At 39.5% G+C, this 15,720-nt stretch overlaps 2 protein-coding genes across 2 annotated transcripts in view; one reads left to right on the top strand and one right to left on the bottom strand.

Moving 5' to 3' along the window:
* The window catches only part of LOC139967349 (transcription termination factor 2-like), a 66,822-nt gene that overhangs the window by 41,345 nt on the left and 9,757 nt on the right, over positions 1-15,720 (top strand). The window lies entirely within an intron of this gene.
* On the bottom strand, positions 8,152-10,776 carry LOC139967351 (protein sax-3-like). Its single transcript, XM_071971046.1, has one exon. It carries the CDS (start codon positions 10,340-10,342, stop codon positions 8,957-8,959), a length of 1,386 nt encoding a protein of 461 aa, XP_071827147.1. The 5' UTR covers positions 10,343-10,776; the 3' UTR covers positions 8,152-8,956.

Genomic DNA, 15,720 nt, shown 5'->3' on the forward strand with positions numbered 1-15,720 from the left:
CAGTTTCGTGACAATTTAAATAAAAAAAGTTGTCAGTATTTTGCATCCGCAACTGCGAATTTTTTCATCGCCAGACACGCAAAAAATGCCAAAATTTTCCCACGAGGGGTTCTACCCCATGACCCCACCAAGACCTTAAGGCGGGCCCCTGGACACCACGCCTTTATGCTCGCACGCTACGCATGCTCGGCGTGTTCGTTGGGCGAACATAGGCGGGAAATCGGCAGTGTGTTCGCGAAAATTGAACAAGGTTTTCCAACACTGCTGAACTGTGCAGTTATGCATTATGTTCAAGGTTTTCACGGAGGCCTTTGGGAAAATGAATGGTTAGTACAGTGTATGTATATGCTGCACTTATGCTGTGTGTAGGCCAAGGTTCACGAACGAAGGTCATTGGTTATATTCGCGCGCCGTAGACGTGTTTTTAGAGGTTCAGGTCTACATGGATATTAATCGAAAATGAATCTGAGTTTAACTGACGCTAAAGAAATGGATCGTCTTGGACAGATTAACAAATCATTGCAAGTATAAAGAAGTAGCTCTGCTGTTAAAAAGAAAAGTTCAATATCGGTTTGCTGTTATCGGCAATTAGGCAAAATTTTACCGATACCGATATGCTGCCGATATTGCAAATATCGGCCGATACCGATATTGAAAACGATTATCGTAGCAACACTAATGATTACATTAATGTTAAGTTAACACTACAGAGGGTCCAGTGACACCCCTAGGCTACAGTATGTTATGTATCATAACACCATTAATGTTTAGTTAACACTACAGAAGGCCACTGATACCCCTAGGCTATGTAATGAATCAATTACACCATTAATGTTTAGTTAACACTACAGAGGGTCCAGTGATATCCCTAGGCTATGTAATAAATGATGATTACATTAATGTTAAGTTAACACTAATTACAGAGGGTCCAGTGACATCCCTAGGCTATGTTATGAATCATTACACCATTAATGTTTAGTGAACAATAAAGAGGGTCCAGAACAATAAAGAGGGTCCAGTGATACCGCTAGGCTTCTTCTTTTTGGTGCTACGGAACATGAATTGGACAGAGTTCAAAGATTGCAGAACAATGCTGCCCGGTTGGTATGTTCCATATCCAAGCGAGATCACATTACTACAACACTTAAAGAACTCCACTGGCTGCCAATAAGGGAAAGGATTCAGTTTAAACTCTGTCTTTTTGTCTTTAAATCCATGAACAATACTGCACCTGTTTATTTATCCAATCTACTGTCACCATATACGCCTCAAAGAACTCTCCGCTCTACTCATGACATAACCCACTTGAATGTTCCTAGAACGAACAAGGTCTTGGGTCAGAAATCGTTCAGTGTAGCCGGTCCACAGTCATGGAACAATCTCCCTCGTACTACAAGAGAAACTGACAATATCTCTCAATTTCGTAGTAATCTTAAGACTCACCTATTTCCATGCTAATTTGTGTCTGTGTCACAAGCGCTATGATCTAGATGGAATAGCGCTATATAAATATTAATTGTTATGTTATGTAGGCTATGTAATGAATGATGACTCCATTAATGTTTAGTGAACAATAAAGAGGGTCCAGTGATACCCCTTGGCTATGTAATGAATGATGACTACATTACTGTTTAATAAACACTACAGAGGGTCCAGTGATACCCCTAGGCTATGTAATGAATGATGACTCCATTAATGTTTAGTTAACACTACAGAGGGTCCAGTGACACCCCTAGGCTATGTAATGAATGATTACTCCATTAATGTTTAGTGAACAATAAAGAGGGTCCAGTGATACCCCTAGGATACCGTATGTAATGAATGATGACTCCATTAATGTTTAGCAAACACTTAAGAGGGTCCAGTGATACCCCTAGGCTATGTAATGAATGATAACACCATTAATGTTTAGTGAACAATAAAGAGGGTCTAGTGATACCCCTAGGCTATGTAATGAATGATGCCTCCATTAATGTTTAGTGAACATTAAAGAGGGTCCAGTGACACCACTTGGCTATGTAATGATTAGACTACATTAATGTTTAATAAACACTACAGAGGGTCCATTGATACCCGTAGGCTATGTAATGAATGATGACTCCATTAATGTTTAGTGAACACTACAGAGGGTCCAGTGATACCCCTAGGTAGGCAATGTAATGAAAGATGATTACATTAATGTTAAGTTAACTCTACAGAGGGTCCAGTGACACCCCTAGGCTATGTTATGAATCATAACACCATTAATGTTTAGTTAACACTACAAAAGGCCACTGATACCCCTAGGCTACTGTATGTAATGAATCATTTACACCATGAATGTTTAGTTAACACTACAGAGGGTCCAGTGATACCCCTAGGCTATGTAATGAATGATGACTCCATTAATGTTTAGTGAACACTAAAGAGGGTCCAGTGATACCCCTTGGCTATGTAATGAATGATGACTACTGTACTGTACTGTACTGTTAATAAACACTACAGAGGGTCCAGTGACACCCCTAGGCAATGTAATGAATCATAACACCATGAATGTTTAGTTAGCACTACAGAGGGTCCAGTGATACCCCTAGGCTATGTTATGAATCATAACACCATTAATGTTTAGTTAACACTATAGAGGGTCCAGTGATACCCCCAGGCTATGTAATGAATCATAACACCATTTATGTTTAGTTAAAACTAAAGAGGGTCCAGTGATACCCCTAGGCGATGTAATTAATCATAAAACCATTAACGTTTAGTTACACCACAATGGGTTTAGTGACACCCCTAGGCTATGTAATGAATACAGTAGTTTTCGAGTAAGCATGTTCAGAATCTTTCTCCTCATGGGATATACTGGCCATGCTTCCTCTAACAGAGGAGGTGTATCCCACCTTATCGTAATCCTCATCCTCAATGGATCTGGCCGCCACGCTTCCTCCAACAGAGGAGGTGTATCCCTCATTATCTTCATCCTCTACTCCACCAACCCTGCGATCCCGGCTGCTGCCTCTGCTGGCGCTCTTTGTTGTTTCATCCTCTTGTCGACATTTATTCCACATCGCCACGGAAATCACTAACACAACCAATACCAACACCAACAAGCTACAGCATACTGCCAGAATAATGATGATTGTCAAGTATGTATTATCTGGTATTTCTGTTGTTGGACGAGTATTGAAGCTTCTCTGGGTCTCTTCTACCTTTGTATAGACTTTGACCGTTGTTGTCTGTTCTTCATCTCTTGGATCACAGATAGTCCATGTTCTCATGGACAAACCTTCACTGTTATTGACTGTGCACACAGCCATCGTTAAGATGACGCAAGACTAACTGGTATTCGACATGATACTGTTTTCCTGAATGGTCACATTGTAGTTTGAGTCGCCTTGAACCGACCAACGTAACTCCGGCTGTGGGTTACCCGTGGACTGACATGTCAGGTTACCTTGGGCAGGTGGTCCTACGGGTACTACGATTGGATCGTCAGGAGGGTAGAGAACGTTGAATGTTAAATCGCATGTGGCCCTATAGTCTTGAAAGGCTTCACTTGTTGAAGTACATGTGAAGGTTACATCGAGGTCGTTTCTAGTGATGTTAAACGGGTAGATTATCTCTACCCTGCCCTCGTTGTTGATCTGAGACGTTACATCTCAGCCGTGATTAATACCTTCCCCATCTGACCGAGTCCATTCTAATATGACAAAAGGGTTACCCTTGCTACTGTCACATAAAATAGTTGTGAGCTCACCTTCAATGATAGTTCCACCACGTTGGTTCATTACCTCCCGGTAGGTATTGCACATCTAGCCTTGCAGTAAGTGAATGCACAAGGATGCTTCCTGCCCCATTCACAACAGCGCAGTAATACGAACGGCTGTCGATGATCTGGGAGCTGTTCAGCGTTAAAGTGAATCTGTTTTCAGTGTTCATAATTTGAACATTATTATTTCCTGATGATCCTGATGTAATCTTGGTGTCCTGGCCATAGAACCAGTTAATGGTCTGTCCAGTAGCTAGATCAACAGTCTCGCAAGAGAAACTGGCCTCTGCACCACGCATAACCGTTAACGGCATGGGATGTTCTACAAACAGTTGTACCTGTGAAGTTGCAGTCAAACACCAGAGACATATCCTTACTACGAGAAGATACCTTTTAATTAATGCCATGATAATGATTGGTCAATTCAAAAGCTAGACAAGCCTGTGCTTCTTATTTCAAAAGAGAACTTTGACAGAAACTAGATTGATGCTGGATTGTAGTTGGTCTGGTGTTTATAGGTTGGAGCTCAGAGTATATACTGTATATATATATATATATATATTTTTCCATATATACCTTTCTATCTTTCTATAGAAATGACAAAGGTGTGAGATACTTCCTGCTAACAGTTTGCTTTTAGTATTGTAAGCTTTTGTAAATCGCTCAGTATTTTGTCCACAGATTTTCATCAAAAGAAATGACTTTGGATGGCATTGAAAACTGATCAGTGTAAATTCAATAGTATAGACATGATATGCATGATTGGTTTCAGTGATAGATTATGACTATGCTATCAATTACTTCTCCTTCATGTAAAAAGTCAAATCTTTTGGCTGTGTGTATTTGTCTCTCTATTGCTCCATATTGCTTTGACTTTCTTCATTTTCTTGGGGAGAGGTTTTTTTCATCAAATTTTTATTCTTCTTCCAATGCTGTAGTATTATTATCAGACAGGCTTATTATTACAACAAAGTTTTCTTGAGGATATAGCAGACTATATTGTTGCTAGGCAACAATTGTTCTTTCAAAAAGTCATTGAAAACAAACAAACAAAAGTTCCCAGACTTTTAAAATTAGATTATGATTATCCAGAAGGACTGGCTCCTAGTAAACCTTTGCAAAACAAATATGCAAGTTAGTAGAGAAAGTCTTTGGTGGCTAGGAATCATGTGGTATGGGATTTTACAGTTTTTGGTACAAATGTCAATTGTTTTAGAAGTTTGAGAAACGTGAGGTTTAAAGAGGATTCCGGATCCTTTCCCATCCCCGCCACTTAACGCCCCTCCAATTAACCCACCGCATTTCACCCCTCCTGTCCTGTCACTTCCCTAATTGCTCTTCTTAATGCTTTTAGTTCCCTTTTTAACTTCATGCATCTTTATCCTTAGCCATTAAGTGTACACATGATATCATGTATGTATGGCAATACAGCAATACTATGTGATACTAAATGATGACTCCATTAATGTTTAGTTAATGCTACAGAGGGTCCAGTGACACCCCTAGGCTGCAGTGTATAATGAATGATAAGTCCATTAATTTTTAGTGAACACTACAGAGGTCTAGTGACACCCCTAGGCTAGTTAATGAATCATAACACCATTAATGTTTAGTGAACAATAAAGAGGGTCCAGTGATACCCCTTGGCTATGTAATGAATGATGACTAAATCAAGTTTCAAGTTTATTTTCCACTTTCCATACAGTATACTGTAAATAAACAGCTCTATCTATTAATGTCTAGTTACCACTACAGAGGGTCCAGTGATACCCCTAGGCTATGTAATGAATGATGACTCCATTAATGTTTAGTTAACTCTACAGAGCGTCCAGTGATACCCTAGGCTATGTAATGAATGATGATCACATGAATGTGTACAGTAGTTACCACTACAGAGGGTCCAGTGATACCCCTAGGCTATGTAATGAATGATGATGACATTAATGTTTAGTTAATACTACAGAGGGTCCAGTGATACCTCTAGGCTATGTAATGAATGATAGATGACTCCATTAATGTTTAGTGAACACTACAGAGGGTCCAGTGATACCCCTAGGCTATGTAATGAATCATAACACCATTAATGTTTAGTGAACACTACAGAGGATCCAGTGACACCCCTAGGCGATGTAATGAATAGTTTTCGAGTAAGCGTGTTCAGAATCTTTCTCCTCATGGGATATACTGGCCATGCTTCCTCTAACAGAGGAGGTGTATCCCACCTTATCGTAATCCTCATCCTCAATGGATCTGGCCGCCACACTTCCTCCAACAGAGGAGGTGTATCCCACGTTATCTTCATCCTCTACTCCACCAACGCTGCGATCCCGGCTGCTGCCTCTGCTGGCGCTCTTTGTTGTTTCATCCTCTTGTCGACATTTATTCCACATCACCACGGAAATCACTAACACAACCAATACCAACACCAACATGCTACAGCATACTGCCAGAATAATGATGATTGTCAAGTATGTATTATCTGGTATTACCGTTGTTGGACGAGTATTGAAGCTTCTCTGGGTCTCTTCTACCTTTGTATAGACTTTGACCGTTGTTGTCTGTTCTTCATCTCTTGGATCACAGATAGTCCATGTTCTCATGGACAAACCTTCACTGTTATTGACCGTGCACACAGCCATCGTTAAGATGACGCAAGACTGACTGGTATTCCACATGATACTGTTTTCCTGAATGGTCACAGTGTAGTTTGAGTCGCCTTGAACCGACCAACGTAACTCCGGCGGTGGGTTACCTGTGGACTGACATGTCAGGTTACCTTGGTCAGGTGGTCCTTCTACGGGTTCTACGATTGGATCGTCAGGAGGGTAGAGAACGTTGAATGTTAAATCGCACCTGGCCCGATAGTCTTGGAAGGCTTCACTTGTTGAAGTACATGTGAAGGTTACATCAAGGTCGTTTCTAGTGGTGTTAAACGGGTAGCTTATCTCTGTGCGGCCCTCGTCGTTGATCTGAAACATTACATCTCCGTCATGATTAATACTTTCCCCATCTGACCGAGTCCATTCTAATATGACTATAGGGTTACCATTGCTACTATCACATAAAATAGTTGTGAGCTCACCTTCAACGATAGTTCCACCACCTTGGCACGTTGGTTCATTACCTCCCGGTAGGTACTGCACATCTAGCCTTGCACTAGATGACCGCAAAACGATTCCTGTCCCATTCACAACAGCACAGTAATACGAACGGCTGTCGATGATCTGGGCACTGTTCAGCGTTAAAGTGAATCTGTTTTCAGTGTTCATAATTTGAACCATATTATTTCCTGATGATATCTGGATGTCCTGTCCAAAGAACCAGTCAATCGTCTGTCCAGTAGCTAGATCATCAGTCTCGCAAGAGAAACTGGCCTCTGCACCACGCATAACGGTTAACTCCATGGGATGTTCTACAAACATTTGTGCCTGTGAAGTTGCAGTCAAACACCAGAGACATATCTGTACTACGAGAACAAACCTTTTAAGTAATGCCATGATAACGATTGGTCGATTCAAAACCTCGACAAGCCTGTGTTTCTTATTTCGATAGAGAATTTCGACAGTAACTGGATCGACGCTGGATTGTAGCTGGTCTGGTGTTTATAGGCTGGAGCTCAGAGTATATATATAAAGCTATATATATCTTTCTATATATATCTTTCTTTAGAAATAACAAAGGTGGTAGATACTTCTTGCTAACAGTTTGCTTTTAGTATTGTAAGCATTTGTAAATCGCTCAGTGTTTGGTCCACAGATTTTCAGCAAAAGAAATGACTTTGGATGGCATTGAAAACTGATCAGTGTAAATTCAATAGTATAGACATGATATGCATGATTGGTTTCAGTGATAGTTTATGACAATGCTATCAATTACTTCCTTCAGCTAAAAAGTCAAATCTTTTGGCTGTGTGTATTTGTCTCTCTATTACTCCATATTGCTTTGACTTACTTCAGGTTTTGGGGAGAGGTTTTGTTCATAATTTCTTTTTCTTATTCCAATGCTGTAGTATTATTATCAGACAGGCTTATTACAGTATTACAACAAAGTTTTCTTGAGGATATAGCAGACTACATTGTTGCTAGGCAACAATTGTTTTTTCAAAAGGTCAGTGAAAACAAACAAACAAAAGTTCCCAAACTTTTAAAATTAGATTAATATGATCCAGAAGGACTGGCTCCTAGTAAACCTTTGCAAAACAAATATGCAAGTTAGTAGAGAAAGTCTTTGGTGGCTAGGAATCATGTGGTATGGGATTTTACAGTTTTTGGTACAAATGTCAATTGTTTTAGAAGTTTGAGAAACATGAGATTTAAAGAGGATTCCGGATCCTTTCCCATCCCCGCCACTTAACGCCCCTCCAATTAACCCACCGCATTTCACCCCTCCTCTCCTGTCACTTCCCTAATTGCTCTTCTTAATGCTTTTAGTTTCCTTTTTAACTTCATGCATCTTTATCCTTAGCCATTAAGTGTACACATGATATCATGTATGTATGGCAATACATCAATACAGCAATACTATGTGATACTAAATGATGACTCCATTAATGTTTAGTTAATGCTACAGAGGGTCCAGTGACACCCCTAGGCTGCAGTGTATAATGAATGATAAGTCCATTAATTTTTAGTGAACACTACAGAGGTCCAGTGACACCCCTAGGCTAGTTAATGAATCATAACACCATTAATGTTTAGTGAACAATAAAGAGGGTCCAGTGATACCCCTTGGCTATGTAATGAATGATGACTACCTCAAGTTTCAAGTTTATTTTCCACTTTCCATATACTGTAAATAAACAGCTCTATCTATTAATGTTTAGTTACCACTACAGAGGGTCCAGTGATACCCCTAGGCTATGTAATGAATGATGACTCCATTAATGTTTAGTTAACTCTACAGAGCGTCCAGTGATATCCTAGGCTATGTAATGAATGATGATCACATTAATGTGTACAGTAGTTACCACTACAGAGGGTCCAGTGATACCCCTAGGCTATGTAATGAATGATGATGACATTAATGTTTAGTTAATACTACAGAGGGTCCAGTGATACCCCTAGGCTATGTAATGAATGATGGATGACTCCATTAATGTTTAGTGAACACTACAGAGGGTCCAGTGATACCCCTAGGCTATGTAATGAATGAGAAGTCCAATAATGTTTAGTGAACACTACAGAGGGTCCAGTGATACCCCTAGGCTATCTAATGAATAGTTTTCGAGTAAGCGTGTTCAGAATCTTTCTCCTCATGGGATATACCGGCCATGCTTCCTCTAACAGAGGAGGTGTATCCCACCTTATCGTAATCCTCCTCCTCAACGGAACTTGCCGCCACGCTTCCTCCAACAGAGGAGGTGTATCCCACGTTATCTTCATCCTCTACTCCACCAACCCTGCGATCCCGGCTGCTGCCTCTGCTGGCGCTCTTTGTTGTTACATCCTCTTGTCGACATTTATTCCACATCGCCACGGAAATCACTAACACAACCAACACCAACACCAACATGCTACAGCATACTGCCAGAATAATGATGATTGTCAAGTATGTATTATCTGGTATTACCATTGTTGGACCAGTATTGAAGCTTCTCTGGGTCTCTTCTACGTTTGTATAGACTTTGACCGTCGTTGTCTGTTCTTCATCTCTTGGATCACAGATAGTCCATGTTCTCATGGACAAACCTTCACTGTTATTGACCGTGCACACAGCCAACGTTAAGATGACGCAAGACTGACTGGTATTCCACATGATACTGTTTTCCTGAATGGTCACTGGGTAGTTTGTGTCGCCTTGAACCGACCAACGTAACTCCGGCGCTGGGTTACCCGTGGACTGACATGTCAGGTTACCTTGGTCAGATGGTCCTTCTACGGGTTCTACGATTGGATCGTCAGGAGGGTAGAGAACGTTGAATGTTAAATCGCACGTGGCCCGATAGTCTTGAAAGGCTTCACTTGTTGAAGTACATGTGAAGGTTACATCGAGGTCGTTTCTAGTGATGTTAAACGGGTAGGTTAGCTCTGTCCTGCCCTCGTCGTTGATCTGAAACTTTACATCTCGGCCGTGGTTAATACTTTCCCCATCTGACCGAGTCCATTCTAATATGACCAAAGGGTTACCCTTGCTACTATCACATAAAATAGTTGTGAGCTCACCTTCAACGATAGTTCCACCACCTTGGCAAGTTGGATCATTACCTCCTGGTAGGTACTGCACATCTAGCCTTGCACTAAGTGACTGCACAAGGATGCTTCCTGACCCATTCACAACAGCACAGTAATACGAACGGCTGTCGATGATCTGGGCGCTGTTCAGGGTTAAAGTGAATCTGTTTCCAGTGTTCATAATTTGAACATTATTATTTCCAATAACTGTCAATCCTGATGTTATCTGGATGTCCTGAACAAAGAACCAGTCAATGGTCTGTCCAGTAGCTAGATCATCAGTCTCGCAATATAAACTGGCCTCTGCACCACGCATAACGGTTAACGGCATGGGATGTTCTACAAACATTTGTGCCTGTGAAGTTGCAGTCAAACACCAGAGACAAATCCTTACTACGAGAACAAACCTTTTGAGTAATGCCATGATAACGATTGGTCGATTCAAAACCTCGACAAGCCTGTGCTTCTTATTTCGAGAGAGAATTTGGACAGTAACTAGATTGGCGCTGGATTGTAGCTGGTCTGGTGTTTATGGGTTGGAGTTCAGAGTATATATCTATATATATCTTTCTGAATAGAAATGACAAAGGTGTGAGATACTTCTTGCTAACAGTTTGCTTCCAGTATTGTAAGCATTTGTAAATCGCTCAGTGTTTTGTCCACAGATTTTCAGCAAAAGAAATGACTTTGGATGGCATTGAAAACTGATCAGTGTAAATTCAATAGTATAGACATGATATGCATGATTGGTTTCAGTGATAGATTCTTACAGTGCTATCAATTACTTCCTCCTTCATGTAAAAAGTCAAATCTTTTGGCTGTGTGTATTTGTCTCTCTATTACTCCATATTGCTTTGACTTCTTTCAGGTTTTTGGGGAAGGTTTTGTTCATGATTTCTTTTTCTTATTCCAATGCTGTAGTATTATGATCAGACAGGCTTATTATTACAACAAAGTTTTCTTGAGGATATAGCAGACTACATTGTTGCTAGGCAACAATTGTTTTTTCAAAAGGTCAGTGAAAACAAACAAACAAAAGTTCACAGACTTTTAAAATTAGATTAATATGATCCAGAAGGACTGGCTCCTAGTAAAGGTTTGCAAAACAAATATGCAAGTTAGTAGAGAAAGTCTTTGGTGGCTAGGAATCATGTGGTATGGGATTTTACAGTTTTTGGTACAAATGTCAATTGTTTTAGAAGTTTGAGAGATGTGAGGTTTAAAGAGGATTCCGAATCCTTTCCCATCCCCGCCACTTAACGCCCCTCCAATCAACTCACTGCATTTCACCACTCCTGTCCTGTCACTTCCCTAATTGTTCTTTTTAATGCTTTTAGTTCCCTTTTTAAATTCATACATCTCTATCCTTAGCCATTAAGTGTACACATGATAACATGTACTGTATGTATGGCAATACATCAATACAGCAAGTTAATGCTACAGATGGTCCAGTGACACCCCTAGGCTACAGTAGTTAATGAATCATAACAATATTAATGTTTAGTGAACAATAAAGAGGGTCCAGTGATACCCCTAGGCTATGTAATGAATGATGACTATATCAAGTTTCAAGTTAATTTTCAAGTTTATTTTCTGCTTTCCATATAAATAAACAGTAACAGAATCAATGAGTAATTTACTCACATTATGATGAAATAACAATAAACAAAGTTCAAAATATGCTATAATGGAAGTGGAGGAACCAGAAGAAAGTAGAGACTTTTCGAGTCTGGACCCTTAACAAACAAAAGAAAATTTCAAAACTCACATAAGTACAGAGAGAGTAAAGAGAAAAAACAGAGAAAAAAATAAATAAAGAGGAAGGGAAGATAGGTAAAGCAAATCCATACAAAGAGACAATGTAACAACTCAGAGTGGGTGGTTTGTACTATTATTTAAAAGGTATTTAAAAGAAAACTCAAGCATTAAATGCTTGAGTTTTCTTTAAAATGAGTTAACAGTATTTGAATTTTTGATATCTTGATCAAGTGAGTTCCAGAAATGTCCACCATTACTTCGTACTTGATTTTGACTTCATATAGTTCTAGAATATGGTTGACTTAAAGAGTGTTTATAACGAGTGTTAAAGTTATGATATTCTGAGTGACTACAATAGAAATTATTGAAAGCTACTGGGGCTTCCTTTGTGAAATTTATATAAAAAAATACCAAATTGATAATGATAAAGGTCAAAGAGAGTAAGAATTTTAAGCTCTTTAAAGAGAGGTGCAGTATTACACCTAAAATGTGTATTACAAATATTACAAATGACAAGTTTTTGAAGTCTATATAACCTTTCAAGTATTGTTCTGTGAGTACATCCACACATTAATGATTAATAAACACTACAAAGGGTCCAGTGATACCCCTAGGCTATGTAATGAATGATGACTCCATTTATGTTTAGTTAACACTACAGAGGGTCCAGTGATTCCCTTAGGCTATGTGATGAATGATGACTCAATTAATGTTTAGTTAACACTACAGAGGGTACAGTGATACCCCTAGGCTATGTTATGAATGATGACTCCATTAATGTTTAGTTAACTCTATATTGGGTCCAGTGATACCCCTAGGCTATGTAATGAATCATGACTCCATTAATGTTTAGTTAACACTACAGAGGGTTCAGTGTTACTCTAGGCTATGTAATGAATGATGGTTACATTAATGTTTAGTTAACACTAAAGAGGGTACTGTGACACCCCTAGGCTAGGTAATGAATCCTAACTCCATTAATGTTTAGTTAACACTACAGAGGGTCCAGTGATACCCCTAGGCTATGTAATGAATGATGACTCCATTAATGTTTAGTTAACACTACAGAGGGTTCAGTGATACCCTAGGCTATGTTATGAATGATGACTCCATTAATATTTAGTGAACACTAAAGAGGGCCACTGATACCCCTAGGTTATGTAATGAATCATAACACGGTTAATGTTTAGTTAACACTACAGAGGGTCCAGTGATACCCCTTTGGCGCTCTTAGTTGTTTCATCCTCTCGTTGACATTTCTTACACATCACCACGGAAATCACTAACACAACCAACACGATTATGCTACAGCATACTGCCAGAATGATGATGATTGTTGAGTCTGTTTCATCTGGTTTTCTTGTTGTTGTCTGTTCTTCATCGCTTGGATCACAGATAGTCCATGTTCTCATGGACAAACCTTCACTGTTATTGACCGTGCACACAGCCAACGTTAAGATGACGCAAGACTGACTGGTATTCCACATGATACTGTTTTCCTGAATGGTCACATTGTAGTTTGAGTCGCCTTGAACCGACCAACGTAACTCCGGCTGTGGGTTACCTGGGGACTGACATGTCAGGTTACCTTGGTCAGGTGGTCCTTCTACGGGTTCTACGATTGGATCGTCAGGAGGGTAGAGAACGTTGAATGTTAAATTGCACATGGCCCTATACTCTTGAAAGGCTTCACTTGTTGAAGTACATGTGAAGGTTACATTGAGTTCGTTTCTAGTGATGTTAAACGGTTAGGTTAGCTCTGTCCTGCCCTCGTTGTTGATCTGAGACGTTACATCTCGGCTGTGATTAATACCTTCCCCATCTGACCGAGTCCATTCTAATATGACAAAAGGGTTACCCTTGCTACTGTCACATAAAATAGTTGTGAGCTCACCTTCAATGATAGTTCCACCACCTTGGCACGTTGGTTCATTACCTCCCGGTAGGTATTGCACATCTAGCCTTGCAGTAAGTGACCGCACAAGGATGCTTCCTGCCCCATTCACAACAGCGCAGTAATACGAACGGCTATCAATGATCTGGGAGCTGTTCAGCGTTAAAGTGAATCTGTTTCCAGTGTTCATAATTTGAACATTATTATTTCCTGATGATCCTGATGTAATCTTGGTGTCCTGGCCATAGAACCAGTTAATGGTCTGTCCAGTAGCTAGATCAACAGTCTCGCAAGAGAAACTGGCCTCTGCACCACGCATAACCGTTAACGGCATGGGATGTTCTACAAACAGTTGTACCTGTGAAGTTGCAGTCAAACACCAGACATATCCTTACTACGAGAAGATACCTTTTAATTAATGCCATGATAATGATTGGTCAATTCAAAAGCTAGACAAGCCTGTGCTTCTTATTTCAAAAGAGAACTTTGACAGAAACTAGATTGATGCTGGATTGTAGCTGGTCTGGTGTTTATGGGTTGGAGCTCAGAGTATATATCTATATATATCTTTCCATATATATCTTTCTATCTTTCTATAGAAATGACAAAGGTGGTAGTTACATCCTGCTAACAGTTTGCTTCCCTCTTCAGTATTGTAAGCTTTTGTAAATCGCTCAGTATATTGTCCACAGATTTTCATCAAAAGAAATGACTTTGGATGGCATTGAAAACTGATCAGTGTAAATTCAATAGTATAGACATGATATGCATGATTGGTTTCAGTGATAGTTTATGACAATGCTATCAATTACTTCCTCCTTCATGTAAAAAGTCAAATCTTTTGGCTGTGCATATTTGTCTTAGAAGTTGATTAGGATAGAATGACGTCATGCGACATATACTGAAACCACTCATCAAGTGGTGGCGCTTTCTATGTACGAAAAGAAAGAACCGGCGCGAAATACAAACACTACTTGTTTGACTAAACTAAAGTGATAAAGTTGACATAAATTACTCGAAATGGGGATATCGCTTGATGCATTTGGGTGCAAAATCGTCGAAAATGTCGCAGTGGACTGTAGTTACACTTTGTAATTCTTAGGAAGCGATAGTAGAAGCAATTACATAGGAATCTTAAATAATTTACTAGTGTCGTCTGCTTATCTGTTGTATTGTTATTCACGGGACACGGGATATAGTAAGCCTAGACCCCTTTACCAGCTACGGTTGTCCTTAATTAGGATGCGATATGACAAAATCCTAATAACAAAAATTATCACAACCTCATTTTACTTAAAACTGTATCCCTAACAATAGATCCACATGCCAGAATAACATGGGATGACTGTTATATCCTGGGCTTAGTGAATTCATTTCTAACAAGACTTGCTTATTGATTACTATTTTACTCCAGATCCCATTCAGCTCTTTCAATCTTTGATTCACAAAATAGCTAGTTTGCCCACATAAATCCGCATGTGTCAGTAGCATAATTTAATTGTTCCAATGCAATTCAGAATTCCTCGACTTGGGTCTGGAGAAAAGAAAAACAGAAAATCTCAAAATTATCAAGTAGAACAACTTGATTAATCTCATCATGACACAAACTGTGGGTCACTCCTTCCAAGAAATAATTTGTTTCCAGAGTTACTTCACTTGCTGAACACCATCTGCAAAGATATCACCTGGTAATTAAGATTGTGGAGAAATTTTCAACCTATCATTGTTCCATTATGGAAAGCTCTTTACCATTAGGGGATCATTTTCCAACACATAAGCCACTGTCCAAGTTTTAAGTTGCAATGAGCTTGATGTTGGTCTACCTGAATACTTACTGTACTAGGCCTACCGTATCTAGCTAGTACTGTAGTCTCAGTTGTGGGATTTAGGAACTAGGCCTATATTAAACAATGTCAATGGTATTGCTGCGTTACGACTAACGTTACTGCATTGTAACTTTGATTTGTCGCTCCACTTGCTCGGGTCATTACAGGGGAAAGAATGGTTTTCAAAGTTGGTTCTTAAAGTCAGAAGTAAAGTACTCACCACTCTGGTCGTCATAGCATGTCTCTCTTGTGAAAAGTACAAATACTCTTTCGAAAAAACGGTTAAAATGAAATTCAGTTTCAGAGTAGAATACACACTGAATG

This window comes from Apostichopus japonicus, chromosome 5 (genome assembly GCF_037975245.1).
Source record: "Apostichopus japonicus isolate 1M-3 chromosome 5, ASM3797524v1, whole genome shotgun sequence".
NCBI lineage: Eukaryota > Metazoa > Echinodermata > Holothuroidea > Aspidochirotida > Stichopodidae > Apostichopus > Apostichopus japonicus.

Excerpts from the sequence above, each read along its gene's own strand:
- LOC139967351 (XM_071971046.1), bottom strand. The coding sequence starts at position 10,342 with ATGGCATTACTCAAAAGGTTTGTTCTCGTAGTAAGGATTTGTCTCTGG.